Here is a 19,268-nt window from a genome sequence, read left to right as displayed (position 1 = left end):
TTATGCAGTGGTCACTATACTGGATGCTTTCAGCAGATGGAAAAAAAAGCAGAAAAACATGGGTTTACCTGTAGAAAATCTAAAGTCTAGTTGGGTAGATTACACAGCCATTATGGTTAAGCACCTATTAAAGGCTAAGCTTGATAATTGGTGCTGGGATACAGGGATGATATCTCTATATTTTTATGTCTTTCTCCATCGTGTATTAGGGATGAAAAATGTTTATAAAACCAATATATAAACAAGCACATTTGGCTTAACATTCTACTTGAGAAGATTGAGGCCATTCTGTGGGAACTCTCTTAATGCTTATTTTCTTCCTGTGCCAAAATCTTTTAGAATCCTCACTCATTCTTAATTCTTTCTCTCTTGTCTCAAAAGAGATAAACTTCTTTCTTGCTAATGCTGATTATTTTAGCTGTTCCCTTGATGATAGTAAATAGGGAGTGTAGGATTTTGAGGGAGGATTAGCATCTCTGGTGTGAGGACTTGCTGAGCCCTTTTCAGGGCTGCCCATCTACCTTTGGTGTCCATCTTTCACCCAACTCCACCTTGTGGCTTCAAGAACTTGTAGCATGTGCAGTGGCTATAACCCAGTAAAACCATATTGGCAGATGGATGAAACTAGGTTAAAGATAACCAACAGTCCTCAAATCCACCCTTGGTGGAAAGGGCAGATGAGAACAATTTATCCCAACAGCCTTGATGGTGGCTGAAGCAGGTGCTATGGAATGCTTAGAACTTGGTCAGGTCAGACATCAAAGATGCCAACATCATCATATTCTGGGCCATCACCAATTGTCCTGACTTTTGTCGTGACACTGGTCTCTGCTGCCTGGAAGAGAGTGTTACTGATGACTTCGTGTAACTCTGCCTTAGTAAAATCTAATTCATGATCAAGTCCAGACATCACCCTCTCTGAAATCATTGGTTCTCTTCAAAAAGGAAAGATGAGCAACAACAACAACAACAGCTGTAGAGGAAAAGAAGGAATGGTAAAGGATAATGGAATGGCAGGATCTAGTGAGAGGTTTTAAGGATGGGGAAACATGAGCGTATTTATCGGCAGAAGGAAAGGAACCAGTAAAAAGGAAGAGATGGAAGAATAGAGTGAAAGAGGAGATGAGAGTGAGGGCAGCCTTTTGAGAAGATGGAATGGAATGAGTTGATACATATGGAGTGGTTGTCCTTGGCAAGAAGAAAGGCTGCATCTTTAACACCCACTAAACAAAGAGTTAATAAGGACAATGAAAATGGGGTATGAGTTAAGAAGGAAAAAGGGAGTGAATGTCTTTAATTGTGCAGGTAGGGTTGGGGAGGTTGTCTTTGCTGGGAAAAGGCCACCTTTTCATTAGAGATTGGAATGAAGACAGTTGGTCAGTAAGCATTTATTAAGCACCTACCATGCCCCAAGCACTTTGGTAGGCACTGGGGATACAAAGGAAGACAAAAGACAGTTTGTGCTCTTGGGGAACGCAGTCTAATGGAGAAGACATTATGAAGACAACTACAAACAAAATATATATACAAGATACATTGGAGATAATTAATAGAGGGAAGGGATTAGCACTAAGGAGAAATCAAGAAAGGCTTCTCATAGAAGGCAGGATTTCAGCTGGGACTTGAAGGAAACCAAGGAAATTAGGAGGTAGAGATGAGGAGAGAATTTCAGGTGTATAAGAGAGGGTCAGTGAAAATTCCCAGGGTCAGGAGCTGGAGGGCCTTGTTTGAACCACAGCAAGGAGGCTAATATCTTTGGATTGCAGAATATGTGGTAGAGGGTGTAGGAAGAGAGGTAGAAGACTGGAAGTTTGGAAGGGGATAAGTTTGTGTAGGGTTTTGAATGTCAGACAAGACTTTATATTTAATTCTGGAGATGATAGGGAGCCAAAGAGTTTAAAAAGAAGCAATGACATGGTCAGATTTCACTTTGATGACTGAGTGGAGAAGGGACTAGAGTGAACAGTCTTGTGGCAGAGAGACCAATCAGCAGAATGTTGTCCAGGTGTAATGTGATGATGACCAAGGTGGTGGCCGTGTCAGAGGAGGAAAAGATCATATATGAATGATACTAAGAAGGTAAAGTTGTTAGAATTTGGGAGCCAGCTGGATATGGGGAGTACGGTAAGAGTGAGATTGTGAGTCTTGGTGACTGGGAGGATGCGAGTGTGCTCAGGGAGGATTTGGGTTGGAAAGATAGTGAGCTCAGTTTTGGATATGTTGAAGTTAAAATATGTTTAGGACATCCAGTTTGAGATATCAAATGGGCAGTTAGACATGCAAGTCTAGAAGTTAGGACTGGGTATATAGATTTGGGTATCATCTATATTGAGGTGATCATTGAATCTGTGGGATCATGGGATTACCACACAGAATAGAATAGAGCAGAGCTAACAAACTAAGGGAGAGGGCCAAATCTACCTTGCCTGTTTTTGTATGCCTGCAAGCTAAAAATGGTCTTTTATATTTTAAAATACAGTAAAACTTTTAAAATGTAGAAATCACTATTTTTAGCTCACTGGCTTCCAAAAACAAGTGGACTGGATTTGGTCTGTGAGCAATAGTTTCCTGACCTGTGGTACAGAGGAATAAGAAGAGGATCTAGGACAGAGCCCAATGGGACAACCACAGTTAGTGACCTGGCTTTCACTAAGATCCAGCCAGAGACTGAGAAAGAGAGGTTAAATAGTAGGAAGAGAATCAGGATAGAGAAGTAGCATGGAAACTAGAGAGAAGAGAACATCAGAGAGCAGAATATGATTACCAATGTCAGAGGCTACAGAGAGGTCAAGAAAGATGAGGATGGAAAAAAAAATCTATTAGATTTGGAAACTGAGAGATCATTGGTAATTTTTTAGGAAGAGAAAAGGAAGTAGAGGCACTTATTGTAGATGGCTTTCTCAAGAAGGCTAGCCAGAAAAGGGAGGAGAGCTTTAGAATGATGGTTAGTGGAGATGGATGGATCAAGTGAAGGACTTTTTGAGGATGGAGGAGACATGTTTTGTAGGCAATAGGGAAGTAGACAAAGAAAGATTGAAGTAAGTGAGAGAGTGGGAGATGAATGGTAGAGGAAGCTATCTGCTTAAGAAGGTGGGATAGAATAGCATTACTTGTGCATATACAGGTGTTTGCCTTGGCAAAGAAGAGTCCCCTCTTCATATGAGAAAGAAAGGTGGAGGAGATAATGGTGACAGGAGGCATCATTTGCTGAGAGCAAATGGTCTCAATTTTTTCAATAAAATAGGAATTAAGATTCTCAGCTGAGATGAGGAAGGGAAACAATTGGAGTTTTAAAGGAGGAATGAAAGGTTTGGGAAAGTGGCTGTGGTAGGTGAGGAAACGAGTTAATTAGGGAGTTGTAAAAGGATTACCTACCCACAGTGAGGACCAATTGAGATTTTTTTTAAAACATAAATTTGTATTGAACCCACTGAGTTTGGTTTCATAATTTTCTCCAGCTTGTTTCAGCAGCATATGAGTATAGTGAAGACAGCAAATGGTGGGAGTAATCTAAAGCTGAGACTTTTCAGAAAAAGATCAGTGTTAGGATAAGGGAACTTGGAAAATTGAGAGAAAAGGGCACCCTTGAGCTGAACTGGTTCATCATATTGTCCAGATTTGGAAGGGAAGAGATTATACTTTGTTAATGAGTAACAGCCTGGGAAAAGAGAATAGGGATTGGAGCAGAAGGTGACGACAAAGGATAAGTTTAGGCAAATAGTAATAGAAATGACAAGAGATTCTGGTTGAATAAAGGAATTTTGGCACATGGAAGTGGAACACTTGTGGATCTTGACCACAACAACCCTCATTATATTTTCAATGCTACTGTCATCATATAGACTTTCATTACTTCCTGCTTATCCTGTTGGACTCTTAATAGGTCTTCCTAATTTTATTCTTTCCTCTCTATTGTCAGACTTCTCTTCCTTATGGATATCTAGTCCTGTTACATTGTCAGAACCCCTCAGTGCCTGCTGATTGCTTACTGAGTAACCTCATACTTCTTTGACTATCCTTCATGATTATTTATGATTTGGTACCACCCTGGTTTTCTAGTCAGATCTCATTCTGCTGTGCCTCCCTGTAGGCTCCAGAGAATCTGAAATTTTTGACATCTTCTTATATACCTTATGTTTTGCTCTTATCTAGTCCCTATGCCTGAAATTCCAGTGAATCCCTACCTACTCCTTAAAACTCACCCCAAATGCTCCCTCCTCCAGGAAATTTTCAATGAACCCACTTGTGGATAAAGACTTTTCCCTCCTTTAGACCTCATGTAACATTTTATGTTTTATCAAATAGGAGTTAGTGTTTATAAATGACATCCATTTTGGGGGGGGGTACTTCTCTTGCAGTAATTCCATTAATAGATATTTATTCCCCATTAAAGTCCTACATTGATGCTGTATTATAGCATGGAATTCTTGATGGTTATGCCAAAAAAGTGTAGGCCCTGCCAAATTGAAATGACTTTAGAGATAGAATTGTGACAATAGATGGCTTTTGAACTCAAGCTCCAGCCTGCTAAATGCAGCTTCACCACCAGGTGACACTTTTCTTTGGTGACAGTAATTCATAAAGAAAGACTTCCAAGTTGTGGAAGGGTTCTAGTCTGTCAATAAAGGACATCCTTACATTGATGAAATAACCAATTATGCATTTTAACTGTAGTTATTTCCATGTTGTTACCAGATTGTAAGCTCCATAGTGGTAGGAGCTGTATCTTTAAACTTTAAAATTTCTTTTCCCAGCATTGGACATTAATGATGATGTTTGTTGAATGAACTGAAAGTACAAATTGCATTTCGTGTGGAAAAGATGCAGAGTAAGAATGTGACCACAGTGTGGTGGAATTAACCATTGATTTCATTATTAAAACAATATTATTAACAATAGTCTTCTTATGGGTTCGAGCATCATATCCACGTTTTCGATTAATTGGATGAGGCTTCAAGAAGAAAGAGTGTGAGAATTATCTGAACCTTTGATTATATAATGAGTCAGTTAGAAAAGACTTCAAGGTACTGGTTTTTAATTTAATAATTCTCTGTTATATCCCCCACCTACAAAGTAGCAGTTGTATAGAGTGGTTTGGAATTATGCTAATTTCATAGACATGCAAACTGGTTGGGCTTTTTATAGTGTTTTATTTATTTAGTAAATATAAAAACCTCAGATGGTTGAAATACTCATTTTGTAGTGAATCAATAATAAAAACTTCACCAGAAATTTACTGTTAATATTTGCAGTGTTTTTGTATAAACAGTTATATAATAAAGAGAAATAATCCAAAAAGGTCCTGTTTTGAAGAGCTCAAAGACAAGAATGAGCTTTGTATATTCATTCATAGATTCTTTAAAAAGAATTTATTTATTTCTCTGGCAATAGAAAGTATATAAAAGTAAAGTCTAGAACATAGACTGCCAGTTAAGTTGCTTAAGGACAAGAAAATACAAGTATTTTCAGAAGCAGTGTTAGTGATGTGGAGGGAAGAGATGTTTAAGTTCTCTCTTAGAAGAGAATTTCTAAGATGTTTAAGGCCTGCTCCATGAGATTTTCATAAGCCTTCTTAGAAAAGCAAGTAAGATTATTTCAGTTCAGGAGATTTGTATGTGAAATACCCAGATTCTAAGAACATCTTTTTTAAAAATTAATTTTTTTATTACAAACTTAGTAACCCACCAAAAAATACCATTAAACAAAGGCATAAAGTAGATCATGTGCAAAAGCACAAATTGCAAATTGTAAATTACATATGTATGCTAATATAAACACCCTCTGCTTTTGAGTTCCCTTTGCATTTATTTTACTTGGATACTCTTTTTCTTGATTTTTTGGCTGTATGTAATCATGGTATGTATTTTTCTTATTCTTTTTTCATCTCAATATATTTCCCTTATTTTCTTTTTATTTCCAATATTTGTTATTTCAATAGTATAATACAATCCATTACATTCAAATATCATAATCCATCCAGCAATTTCTCTCATTCATTGCATTTTTGTTGTTTCCAGTTATTTTGTCATTCCACTTTTCCCAAAATCCCTTCCTTATCCCCTAACTTTGCCCTTCTACTTCTTGATTCCCCTATCCCCTATAGCTTCCCATTTTTCAATATGTACTTCTCTTTAGATATCCCTCCCTTCTCTCTCTTTTCTTATTGCCTTGTCTTCCTTTCTCTTAAGCCACCTTTTGAAAGTTCTCTTATTCCCTTAGTCCTCTAAGGGGACTTCTAGTCCCTCTTTATTCCAACCCCCTTTCCTCTGTAAGGATTAAAATTTTGGGGGGAAACTGAGGCAGGTAGAAATTAGTTTCTCTCTGCAAGGAGTATTATATTTTTAGAGGTTTATTAAAGGTTGAGAATTTAAGAAAATACAAGTAAGAAAGGCACGTGCTAGGTGGGCCGAGAGGCCCAATTCAATTTCACTCACATCATGAGAGACGCATCTGCTCCGAAGTGGAAGTAGGAAAGAGGGCACGTAGCCTTTACAACCAGGTTAAATACCCCATCTCGCTCTTGACCCAGGTGAGGTTACAAGGCATTTTGGGAAGTGAGCAAGGACTTCTGGGGAATGGAGTCCAGAGTTCAAATCTCCATTTTTACACCTCCTGTTTCTATGTACATTAAGAAAAAATTTACCCTTCTAACCATGTATATTGTTCTCTCTTTATCCCAAGTCTGATGAGAGTTGAGTTCTAGTACTCCCAGCTCTCCACACTCTCCTCCCTTGCTCAGTGGCAGGTCCTCCACTTGTTCCTCCTCCATGTGAGATAGTCATTACATCCTGCCTCCTCCTGGTCTATTCCACTACCATTTTGGCTCATTCCATTACATTCCCTCAACCTTGAGTCTTTCATCCATCCCAACCCTTCAAAATACCCAGGCAACAATGCTATTCCCTGGATGACGTTTTCCCATACCAGAATAAAAAAATGTACTTTTTGGTTTGCTTATGATTAATGTTATGATTCAAATTCTCTGGAGACTGTATATTAATTTATAACTATGGGAGAGAGAGAGAGAGAGAGAAAGAGAGAGAGAGAGAGAGAGAGAGAGAGAGAGAGAGAGAGAGAGAGAGAGAGAGAGAGTGAGTTGGGGGGGGCACATGCTCACCTGGTCACACTTTTTTAGAAGCTGTTTCCACCTTGTGCTGCATTGGCTTGACCTACAAGCAAGTGGAGGCTATAAGCAAATGTGTGTCTCCAGAGAAGGGAGAGAGAGTGACAGAGTATCCAACAAGAGAGAGAGAGAACTTCCTCTGTCCCCTTTCTTATAAAGCCAGTTTTTGCCACTCCTGGAAACTGATTGGACAGGCTTAACCTCAACTAAGCTCCATGTTCTATCTTTTTGCCATGCACCTGTTGTGGGGGGACTTCCACCAGCCCCCTTCCATACTCCAGCATGACAGGTAGTCAAAGGATGGAGCTGATACTGATAAAAGATGGGTTTTCAAGTGGAATAAGGGGATAAAATTTATACTAAATGCACACAGTAGTCTTTCATTACCTTCGTATGTTTCTTATAGTTTAAACTTTCTGCTGGGTTTTGAGTTTTTCTCCAAGAATAGTTGAAACTCGTTAGTTTGTTAAATATCCATTTATCTCCTTTTATAATTATGCTCATTTTTGCAGGATATGTTATTCTTGGTTGTAAGCCCAGTTCTTTTGCTCTGTGAAATGCTGTGTTCCATGTCCTGTGTTCTTTTAATGTTGTGACTGCTAAGATGTGTTATTCTGACTAGATCCACATTATTTTAAAAAATTTCCCTTGTCGTTTGTAGTATTTTCTTCTTAACCTGGGAGCTTTGGAACTTGGCAATGATGTGCCTGTACATTTTCATCCTTGGGTCTCATTGAGGTAGTGATCAGTAGGTTCTTTAAATTTCTATTTTATCCTCTGTTTTTAGAATTTCTAGGCAGTTTTCCTTGATAATTTCTTGGAGCATAATCTAAACTCTTTTTGTAATTATAACTTTGCAGGAGTCCAGCTATTCTTGGTATTTCTCCTTGATCTATTTTCTAGGTCAGTTGTTTTTTTGATAAGATGTTTCATATTCTCTTCTTTCATTATTTTGCTTTTGCTTTATTATTTCTTGTTGTCTTGTGAAAATCATTAACTTCCCTTTTTCCAGTTCTAGTTCTTAATACATTATTTTCTTCTGAAAGTTTCTTAACCTCATTTTCTATTTAGGTGACTTTTCATAATATTTTTGATTCTCTTACATTGCTCTCAGAGCATCTTTGAAAAAAAAGGGTTTTTTAAAAGTTTTTTTTTTCATTTAAGAAGCATGTATTTTCTCTTCCACTTTCACTGGAAAAAAAGAAAAATGAAAACATTGTCCATGTTCAATTTATATACCTCATTCTGAATCCTGACTATATCACCTGGAAGATGGGTAGCAGACTTCATCAATGACCTTTTGGATTTTTGTTTGATCATTACATTGATAAGAGTTCTTAAATATTTCAGAGATGTTTGTTTTTAGAATTTTACAGTATAATTTGTTCCTCTGGTCCTCACTTTACTTAGCATTAGTTTATGCAAGTCTTCTAAGGTTTTTCTGAACTCATTCCTTTTGTAATTTAAAAAATATAATGCAATATATTACATTGAATTCATATGCTATAATTTGTTCACTTATTCCCTAATTGATGGACATTCCCTTAGATTTTAGTTTTTTACTACAAAAAAAAGTGACCATAAATGTTTTTGAATGTATGAGCCCTTTTCCTCTTTCTTTGATCCCCTTGAAGTATATACCTAATCTATGAGCATTTCCAAATGATCTTACATAATAGCCAATTGAAGGGACAGTCTCAAGGCAGAAAGATGGATAAAAACTTAACTGGAAGGTCTTGTGTTCAAATCTGGCCTCAGATACTGCCAAGCTGTGTAACCCTTTGTGAATCATTTAATCCCAATTTACTTCTTCTGCCTTAGAACTAAAACTTAGTATTGATTCTAAGAGAGAAGGTAAGGTTTTAATCAAACAAACAAAAAACTTAACTGGAGCTGTAGTAGCCTATATGTTCTTCTTGTCTTTTAAACCAATCATATTTTTCTTCTTGGTTTTTTACAGGGGCTTTGATTCTACTGCCATTTAGGATCAGAAATGCAGAGATTTTTATTCTACTTTTCTGACCATATTTTCTCTTTATTTCATGTTTTAGGTACTCATTGTTGGAGGTTCTTTTGGTCTCCGTGAGTTTTCTCAAATTCGTTATGATGCTGTGAAGGTCAAGGTAAGAGTGATCTGTTGGAAAAGAGCTGTAATTGGAGGTGACTGTGTGTTTGTTGAGCATTTGTTTACTATGGGAAGAATAATTGATGGGCATTCCCTTAGATTTTAGTTCTTTTTTACTGCAAAAAAAAAAAAGTGACCAAAGTGTTTAATATCAGAAATTCTGCTTTTATAACAGACAGTTTCTTTTATCAAGGACTTAGTGGCCTTGCTAACTTCCTTCCAAGCAGCATCATGTCTCATTGCCTATGGTTTCTATTCCTGACTCTTCTGAGTCACTGGGTAGCCTTGGGTCTATTTCCTAATCTTTAAAATGACAATAGCTATCATATACAAGGTCATTGTAAAGATTTATGATGTGTTTTAAGGTATTCAGCAATTCTGTACTCTATTTACTGAAAAATATAAGTATGAAGGTATTTTGGTACAAAATAAGCCTCAGCAGAGTTGATGTTAGACTTTAGTGAAGACCAAAGAATGTAAGACATTTTTTTTACTTCCTAATATTTAGTTAATTAAACAGTCCATTAAACCAGTCCAGCAATATAGATAGTTTAAGTAATCACAGATTTTTTATATCTTTTGTAGCTATTGTACATAAGTATTTTAATGAAATTATGGCAAAATTCAGACCAAATTTTACATAAGAATGCTATGTACAGTTGTCCCTCGCTATATCGCAGTCCACTTATCACGTTTTCACTCTATCACAGATTTTGTTTTTTTTTTTTAAGTATCACATTTTGTATTGTGGAGTTTTTGCAATATATTGTGGGATTTTGTGGATGAATACCATATTATACGCAATGGAAATGCAGTATGCCACTACTGCTTGTGCAGGTTTGCAAAAGCATGAGATTGTACAGGGCACACTATTAGCTTATGGAATGAAAGGTGACCAACCACAGCACTGTGTTCTGTGTCCTGGATGCTGATTGGCTCAGTAACTGTAATATCAGTCTGTTTGCTCTCCTGCTACTTCACAGATTTTCACCTATCTTGGGGGTCTCTGGAATGTAACTCCTGTGATAGGTGAGGGATCACTGTACCTTTATCCTGAGATGTACATTTGATGTCTATAACACCGATAGGTAGGATGCTTCACTGTTTTTCTTTCTATGAAACTTTCTTAACAAACTTTATTATTATTGGTGTGAGAAACTGATTACCACAACAGAGAGACTTGCAAGCAGATGCAAGGAATGGAAGCTTGAAGGACTGTCAATCAAGGAGAGAAGGGAAGATTCCAGAGAAGAATTTGGTGAGGGAGATAGTTAAGAAAGTCAACATATGAAACTTTACTTTTGCTTTCCTGGATTGTGAGAGAAGGAGCTAGCAGACAAATACTCTGAAGTCTTGGCTAATAACAACCTTGGAAAAGATTGGGGCATATCTCTGAAGATCCTTTTCTTTTTTTAAGCAATAGGGGTTAAGTGACTTGCCCAGGGTCACACAGCTGGGAAGTGTCTGAGGCCAAATTTGAACCTAGGAGCTCCCATTTCTAGGCCTGGCTCTCAATCCACTGAGCCACCCAGCTGCCCCCGTGAAGATCCTTTTCAATTTGTTAACAATATCCCCTCAGAGACAAATCAACCTTACTTCCTTATATTGAATTTTATAATAGATTAGGGAAAGCTTAAATTCCCTCTGCCCTATCCTAACTCCCTAACTTCCTTTAAAATAAATCCTCTTTTGACAGTACTATAGTGTGAAATCAGTCTATTGAAACTTGCTGTTAACTTACCATCTCCTAAAAGCTGTTAAGATCAACAGAAAGAAACAGGAAGTGGGTGGGGGGAAGGAGTGAGAATCCCAGTTTCTCCTCTAACCTTGTTTCCTAGTGTCACCATTTCAGTATTTCCCTTACCTTAAATACCCTAGTTAAAGGAGTCTCTATTACAGCTTGGCACCCCAGAAAAGGTCTTTTTCTTCCCAAAACAGTGAAAGAAAATAGTGAAAAAGAAACAGAAGATGATGCTGCAGATAATCTGTGGACGAGTTGTGCTCTCAGCCATTGAATGTTACTGGATATATACTATAATGTATAGTGCAGTGACTACTGTTCTTATGGATACTATAGGCCTTACATCAAATATAATGGCTTTCATAACAGCTATACCTTTTACAACTGATACTGTGTTATGGCAAATCCTTACCCAACTATATATTTTTACCATGGCTGCAATACAGACTTTCTCCTATATTAAGAACATTATCAGATTTATGACACCAAGAAAGGTAGCTCAAATCCTGGTAGTAGATACAAATCTGGAACAAAAGCAAGGACTAGAACAGGCTAAGGATGGAAGTGGGCAAAAAAGATACAGGGCTTGTGGACAAAGATACTAAGGAGAAAGATAAGAAAGCCAAAGGGAAGAACAAGAAAGGGGCTCAGTAAAATAACAAGGAAGTCAACAATGATGCTGAGAAGATACTACCACTCAGGGACATTGAAAAAATTTCTGACTCTGTTGGGGTGGTTCATTCAAAGATCCACAAACAGTTTTCCACCCAGGAACTTGATTCAATCAAACACAGGTTCCCAAAATTTCTCTGCAAGTCCTACCATGTGCTTCAGGAACTGAAGAGGGCATTTGAAATATTTGAACCTGATTTTTAGGATTTGGAGTTCCTCCTTTCCAAAGTATTTAGCACTCATGAGCATAGGCAATTTGTGGAGAAAACCAGGACAGACAGTACCCTAACAAGCTGGCCCACTGAAGAGTATTACATTGCTAGAAAATAAAGTTTGGGTTTGAGAATGGAACCATATTTGTTCTGCAAGCTAAGAAAACTTTAAATTCATTCACTCAGCATTAAGCCAATATTTATTAAGCTTTTGTGGCATATAAGTTGGAGAAGATTATCTCTCTCCTCAAAAAGCTAACAGTCTAGTAGGAGTTTAGGATGCAAAACTGAGATAAATACAATACACAATATTACTTGATAAGAATATTTGAATTAAAAACAAAATGCTATCTGAGGTCAGTGTGAGAAGTTTGTTATTAACAAGGAATCAGGGAGGATTTATTTTTTTAATTTTTTTATCTATTTTTAAGATTTTTTTTTCAGGGAGGATTTATTGGAGAAAGTAGCATTTGGGTTGGGCTTTAAAGGGACTGGTTAAAACGAAACAGATCCTAGGGAAAAGGTATAGTATGAGTATGCAATATGTGTATTGGTACAGAAGTAAGAGAACATAGACCAGCTTAGAGAGAAGAATTTGCTCTAACTAGAACACTGAGTGGAATTAAATATTGCCAGTTGAAGACCTTGTATACTGTTAAATTTATGGTTGTGCTGAATATTTTTAATTGGTTGTTGCCAGGGATTTAATTTCTAAATCCCAAAATGAATTACTAAAGTAAAATGTAATTTATGGTAGTTTATTTTACAATAGAGGGAAGATTTAAGGAAGAGATAAAAGGGGGGAGAGAGAGAGAGAGAAGAGAAAGCTCTGGCTTCCTCTGAACCAGTTAGAAACTTTAAGGCACCAGTAAGGGGTAAGGAGTCTCAAGATGATGGGCCTTTCTTGGAGGTTCATACCTCCAGAAAGGTCAAGGAAAGAAGTCAGCCTTTACACTCACCACGGTCACTGTTGACCATCTAAAATGAAAGCAGTCTGAGGTCTCCTGCACGAGCTCCTCCAGGGGTCCAGTTCCACAGACAAATGTCTTCACTCCAAGTCTGAATGTTTTCCAGTCTCTCTTCAAGTGTCTGTCTTCCCTCCAGTTCCAAGTGACTGTATTCACTCCAAGACCGAGTGACTGTCCTCCAGTCCGACTCCGAGTGACTGATCATCCTCCACTCCAACTCCAAGTGACTGAATATTCTCTGTGTGTCTCTGTTTCCACTATTTAAAGACCTTTTTCTCTTGTGTCACCTCCCCTAAATTTTATAACTACCAATTACAGCAGACGCTCCTTTCCAGGACTGCCCACTCCTTCACACTGGGTCACAGACCTCCCACTCAATGTATGAAATGGGTGTTCATACCTTTTGTGGTTAGTTCACACCTTTTTGTGGTTAGTTCATACTTTTTTGTGGTTAAAATAGGTAGATCTACTTTAAATACTGGGCTTACACTTTGGGGATTAAAATCTCAAAATAGACAGGAGATTACAATTTAATCTTTACAATAAAGGAAGAACTAAGTACCTTTATTGTTACAATCAGGGGAAAGCTAAATCCAGGCTTCACAAAACCATGTTAAGGATTTTGAGGCAAGAGGGAGCCCAAACATCTCTGGGTGGATGAATGACATAAACAGATAAAGATGTAACAAAAATTATGTTGAACAATATATTAAGGATAGATTGGAGGGTATGGGAAGAGAGGGGTAGTAGAAAGATCTTTTGGAAGACAATTTGTAGTAGTCAGGTAGGTAGTAATAGATACCTATACTCATGTGATGGCATTAGGAATAGAGTGGAGGAGGAAGATAGGACAAATATTGTAATGTCAGTATCAGTAAGACTTGGTAACTGATGGGCTATAAGAGGCGAAGGAGAGGGAACAAAGATAATACCTCAATGCCCCAGGCATTTCTCTAAGACTGTAAGTTCCAAAGAAGTTGCTAATCTACATTGGTATATATATATATTCAAAGTCTTAGTGCAGTTTTAAGCTTCATAGTGCTTGGGACACCCTGTATAACCTCAAGGTTTTGAATCTGGGAAGCAAAATAAATGGCGTTTCCACTGAACAAAATAGGGAAGTCAGAGAGAGGAGCAGATTTAGGGGAAAGGTAATAAATTGTGTTTTGGAATCCTCTATTTTGAGTCATTGCTGGAATGAGTTGCTGGTCTGAAGCCTAAAATAGAAGTGAGATCTGCAAACACCTATTTGGGCCTGAGTTACATAGAAGTGGCAATACAAACTAGAGGAATGAATGAGGTGCCAGGGAGAGAGGGGAGAGAGAGAAGAGCAGAGAGCCAAGCACAGGCTTTTGGGCAACATCCACATGAAAGGGTTGGGAGAGGAGAAGGATCCAACCAAGGACAGAGAGATGTGTTTAGAGGGATAAGTGAAGAGCCAGAAGAGTATACTGACCGAAGCCAAAGGAAGAGGGACTATTCCAGTATAGGGGAAAGGGTCAGATACTGAAGGAAAAAATGAATCCCCTCACCCCCCAAGAAAAGGTTGTTGGATTTGTTGACTAGGTGGTCAGTAGTGATACTTGAGAAATCAGCTTAAAGTAGAATGGGTGGGACAGAAGCTTAATTGTAGGGGAGAGGGGTGTGTGGAGACTGTAGCTAGTGAACAGTTGGAGGCAGTGGGTGTAAACAACTTCTCAAGTCGTTGGTAGAAAGAAAGGAGATAGATGGTGAATGAGCTGGAACGGCCAAGAATATACTTTTTGTTTTTTAGTATAGTAGTAACTTGAATATGTTTTTAGGTAGAGGAGAAAGAACCAGTGAATAAAGATCATGGTCACTAAATCAGAGTTTTACTTACTTTTTTTTTTTTGGTGGAAAAGTACTGTGGGGGTTATGTGGAATCAATGAATACAGTAAAACAAAATGAATCAGGAAAAAAATTAAGGGAGGAGAAAGTTTAATTTATCAAGAGAAAAAAGAAAAGGAAGAAAAGAATGTGGATCAAATGTCAGAAGACCTAGATTCTCATATAGGATCTGCCACTTATTAGCTGTATTACATTGGGCAATAAGACACTCATCCTATCTCCCTGAGCCAGTTTTTTATCTGTAGAATACTAATTAAAAAGCCATTTTCTGTCTCCTGAGTTTTTTTTATGACACTCAAATGAGCTAATTTGTGTGAAAATATTTTGTAAACTATAAGGCAATACATAAATATTCCAAGTGAGATTTATTGCTATATCTTATACTGCTCTTATTATACATACTATTCCTACTTCTTTTATCTCCTATTATGCTCTTCCATGTATTCTGTGCTCTAGACAAATTGCAGTAATATTAATACTATTAATAATGATGATCATAGTAATAATTCACCTTTATATAGTGATTTAAAGTTTATAAAACATGTATCTCTTAATAACCCTGTGATAAATACTCAACAACCTTTTATATGCCTCACACTTTTTCAGTATTCTTTGCTTTTGTTGTTCCCTAGTCTTGGATTATATGTTTGCTAAATTCCTGCTTGTGGAACTAATGAAAAAAAAATGCGAAGGATGGTGGCCTAGGAGTACCAGATAAAGTGGGATCATCAAAACAATATGGTACTAGTTAAGAGAGAGAAAGGTGGATCAATGGAATAGACTAGGGGTAAATTACCTCAGCAAGATAGTGTTCAATAAACCAAAAGATCCCAGCTTTTGGGACACGAACCCACTATTTGACAAAAACTGCTAGGAAAATTGGAAAACAGTATGGGAGAAATTAGTTTTAGGTCAATATCTCACACCCTCTACCAAGATAAATTCAGAATGGCCAAATGACTTAAGTATAAAGGGGGAAATTATAAGTAAATTAGATGAATATAGAATAACATACCTATCAGATCTGTGGGCGAGGAAAGTATTTAAAACCAAGCAAGAGATAGAGAACATTATGAAATGTAAAATGAATAATTTTGATTACATTAAATTAAAAAGATTTTGTACAAACAAAACCAATTAGAAGGGAAGCAACAAATTGGGAAAATTTTTTATAACAAAAATCTCTGACAAAGGTCTAGTTTCTCAAATTTATAAGGAACTAAGTGAAATGTACAAGAAGTCAAGCCATTCCCCAGTGGAAAAATGGTCAAGGGATATGAATAGGCAGTTTTCAGATAAAGAAATCAAAACTTTCAATAATCTCATGAAAAAGTGTTCTAAATCATCCCTCCTGATTAGAGAAATGCAAATCAAAACAATGCTGAGGTACCACCTCATGTCTAGCAGATTGGCCAATATGGCAGTAAAGGAAAATAATAAATTTTGGAGGGAATGTGGCAAAATTGGGACACTATACACTGCTAGTGGAGTTGTGAATTGATCCCAACATTCTGAAAGGCAATTTGGAATTGTGCCCAAAGGGTTTTAAAAGAATGTATACCCTTTGATCCAGCAATCACACTACTAGGTGTGTACCCTATAGAGATAATAATGAAAAATGTTTGTACAAAAATATTCATAGTGTGCAGATGGAAAATTTGCAACACTTGAGCTATATTCCCAGCATCCATTTAAGTTACGTCCTCATTTTATGTAAGGATGCTTAGGAGATAAATTTGCCTGAGACCCATGCTGTGGGGCTCTTAAAAATTTTTTTAAAAATATTATTTAATTAGTCAATTTAGAATATTCCCATGGTTACAAGAATTGTATTCTTTCCTTAACTCTCTCCCAACCCCCTCCCATAGCCGTGCAATTCCACTGGGTTTTACATGTGTCCTTGATCAAAACCCATTTCCATATTATTGATATTTGCTTTAGGGTGATCATTTAGAGTCTACATCTGTGGGGCTCTTTTTTCAGAGCTTGTACTTTTGGTAAAGTGCTGCAGGTGTGAGTCTCTGTCTCTCTTTGCTCTGCTCACTTGACTGAAAGAACCTTTTTTTTTCACCCTCTCTTTTGATTTAGTATTAAAAATCTTATATATTTTTAAATACTGTGCTCTTTGTGGTGGTAAAAAATTGGAAAATGAGGGGTGTCCATTGATTGGAGAATGGTGGAACAAATTGTGGTATATGATGGTGATGGAATACTGCTGTGCTTTAAGGAATGATGAACTGGAGGATTTCCATAGGAACTGGAAGAACCTCCAGGAATTGATGCAGAATGAAATGAGCAGAACGAAGAGAACATTATACACAGAAAGCGAAACATTGTGGAATAATCCAATGTAATGGACTTTGCTACTACAACATAATCCCAAGGGATTTATGAGAAAGAATGCTATCCACATTGAGAGAAAGAACTGTGGGAGTAGAAACACAGAAGAAAATAATTTGTTTATATGGGTATATGATTTGGAGTTTTGGTTTTAAAAGATTTCTTTATTTTGAAAATGAATAATGTGAAAAAAAGGTATAAGTGATAACATTTGTATAGTCCAGTGGAAGGGCTTATTGGTTCTGGGAGTGGGGAGGGAATAGGAGAAGAAAAGAACATGAATCATATAAATATGGAAAAATATTTTTAAAATAAATAAATAAATTTCTGCCTGTGTTTTGAAATCATATTCAAGTGCAGTCACTTTCAGGAATTTTTTTTTGAATCAGTAATCACCATTCCCCTGTCAGACCTCATATAGCACTTTGATTTAACCACTATGACATCATTTATCTAGTATTATTTTTTACAATCACTATCTATGCCTATGTAGTTTCTTAAATCTAGTATTTCATTAGACTGTGTGCTCCATGAGAGCAGTGATCATGTCTTACCTAAATTGTTTATCTTAGCTGTCACCTAGGCCAGTGATGGGGGACCTTTTAGAGATGGAGTACCAGGCCCTGCCTTGACCTCTAGTGCTGTGCCCCTCCCCTCCACTGAGTGCTGGGAATGCCCTGCCCCCCCCCTTTTCACCCCACACAGGAGGAGGGAGAAAGTGCTCCTATTGGGCTGCTAGGCAGAAGGGCCAGTGAAGTGAGGAATGTCCTCAGGGAGTGTAGAGGGGGGAGGGGAATGGCTAGAGCACTCTGCTCCCCTCCAGCTCTGCTACCTGTGAGCCACCCACCTTAACCCTCTGTTAAAAATTACATAAAGTGCAGTGGGGAGAGGGAGGGGAGCAGCCCCACCTGAGTACCTCTGCCTTTCTAGTAATGAACTTTGGGTAGGGAAGCTGGCTGCCTGCCCACAGAAAGTGCTCTGTGTGCTGTCTTTGGCACCCATGCCAGAGGTTCGTTATCATTGGCCTAGGCTAATGTTTTGCACACAGTAGTTTTTTTTTTAATAAATGTTTATTGATTTGTTGAAAATATAGGATAATGTCATTAGGGGTTGGGACAAATATTCTCTGTTCCTAGGATAATTTTATTTGAATTTTCTTGTTTATAAGATGTGATTTGAAAGTACCCATCTTCCAGAAGTGGGAATTAATTATTTGGCAAGATAAATTGCTCCCTAGAATATATTTGGTAAGCTGAGTAGCATATTAACTTTGAGGATCTTTACTAACAAGCAATAGAAGTAAAAAGGATTTTTTTGGCTTTATTTTAAGAGGTCAAATCTAATTCCAGAAGCAAAACATTATATACCTCCAGTGTCTCCATAATTCTGATGCATGAATTTCTTATTTAATATAAGATCCTAGTGAAACTAATAATTAATTTCCAAATCTAAATGAACACATTATTTCATACAATTGTGATGTTTTTAAATGCTAAAGGCCATAAGTAGTGACTATGTTGGTCTTCATTTTATTAGCAAAGGAAGACATCCTTAGTCCTTAAAAATGCATCCACATTTTATGTCAGGACTCTATGCCCATAATTATTTTGAAGAAAATGAATTATATTAATATTGTTTAGTAGGTTGTTTTTAGTCCATCCTTGTGATTCCATTGGCTTAGGATAATCTTCTACCAATTTTGATTGGTGGCTCTTTGGCAATTTACAGTTGCTTGAGGATATTTGGGGGAAGTGGCCATGTGAAATGTTCCATTCATGTTCACTTTCCCCGAGAAGCACCCTAGCAAAGATCAAAAAGAACACCAAATGAATCAGTCAGTAAAATCAAAGAGCAACACCAGGAAGCTCCTCCATCTTGTCTAGCACTGCATAATGAGACAGCATGAAGCCTCTGAGGATTGTGGTCAGGCCCCACAGAAGGGGGCTGCAGCCAGAGTGATTTTCAATAAATGGAGCCTGAAGTCAGCAATACCTCTGTCCTGGCCTGTCAGAGCCACAGCAGAGAACAAAACCAATTCTAGGAAGGTGACTGTCCTAGGAGAAGAGATAGGGCAGATGGGTACTTTGGGAGGTATAAAACTGGCCTGCTTTCCAGTAGTCAGGTGGGGCTTGTCAGGGATATACCAGGGGATGGAGAGAAGGACTGAGGTGGGTCCTCACATCAAGCCTCCAAGAGACAAAAGCAGAAGCCGCAGGA

General features: G+C 37.5%; 1 protein-coding gene across 2 annotated transcripts in view; it reads left to right on the top strand.

The window, feature by feature from the left end:
* Nucleotides 1–19,268, top strand: part of LOC103092827 (cytochrome c oxidase assembly protein COX16 homolog, mitochondrial) — a 145,376-nt gene that overhangs the window by 34,777 nt on the left and 91,331 nt on the right. For both annotated transcript variants that reach the window (XM_007472916.3, XM_007472918.3), the window contains exon 2: nt 9,175–9,246. In XM_007472916.3, the coding sequence (XP_007472978.1) occupies nt 9,175–9,246 (72 nt within the window). The remainder of the gene's footprint in view (nt 1–9,174; nt 9,247–19,268) is intronic.

This window comes from Monodelphis domestica, chromosome 1, assembly GCF_027887165.1.
Source record: "Monodelphis domestica isolate mMonDom1 chromosome 1, mMonDom1.pri, whole genome shotgun sequence".
Classification (NCBI taxonomy): domain Eukaryota; kingdom Metazoa; phylum Chordata; class Mammalia; order Didelphimorphia; family Didelphidae; genus Monodelphis; species Monodelphis domestica.
This window is presented reverse-complemented; position numbering and strand designations above follow the sequence as displayed.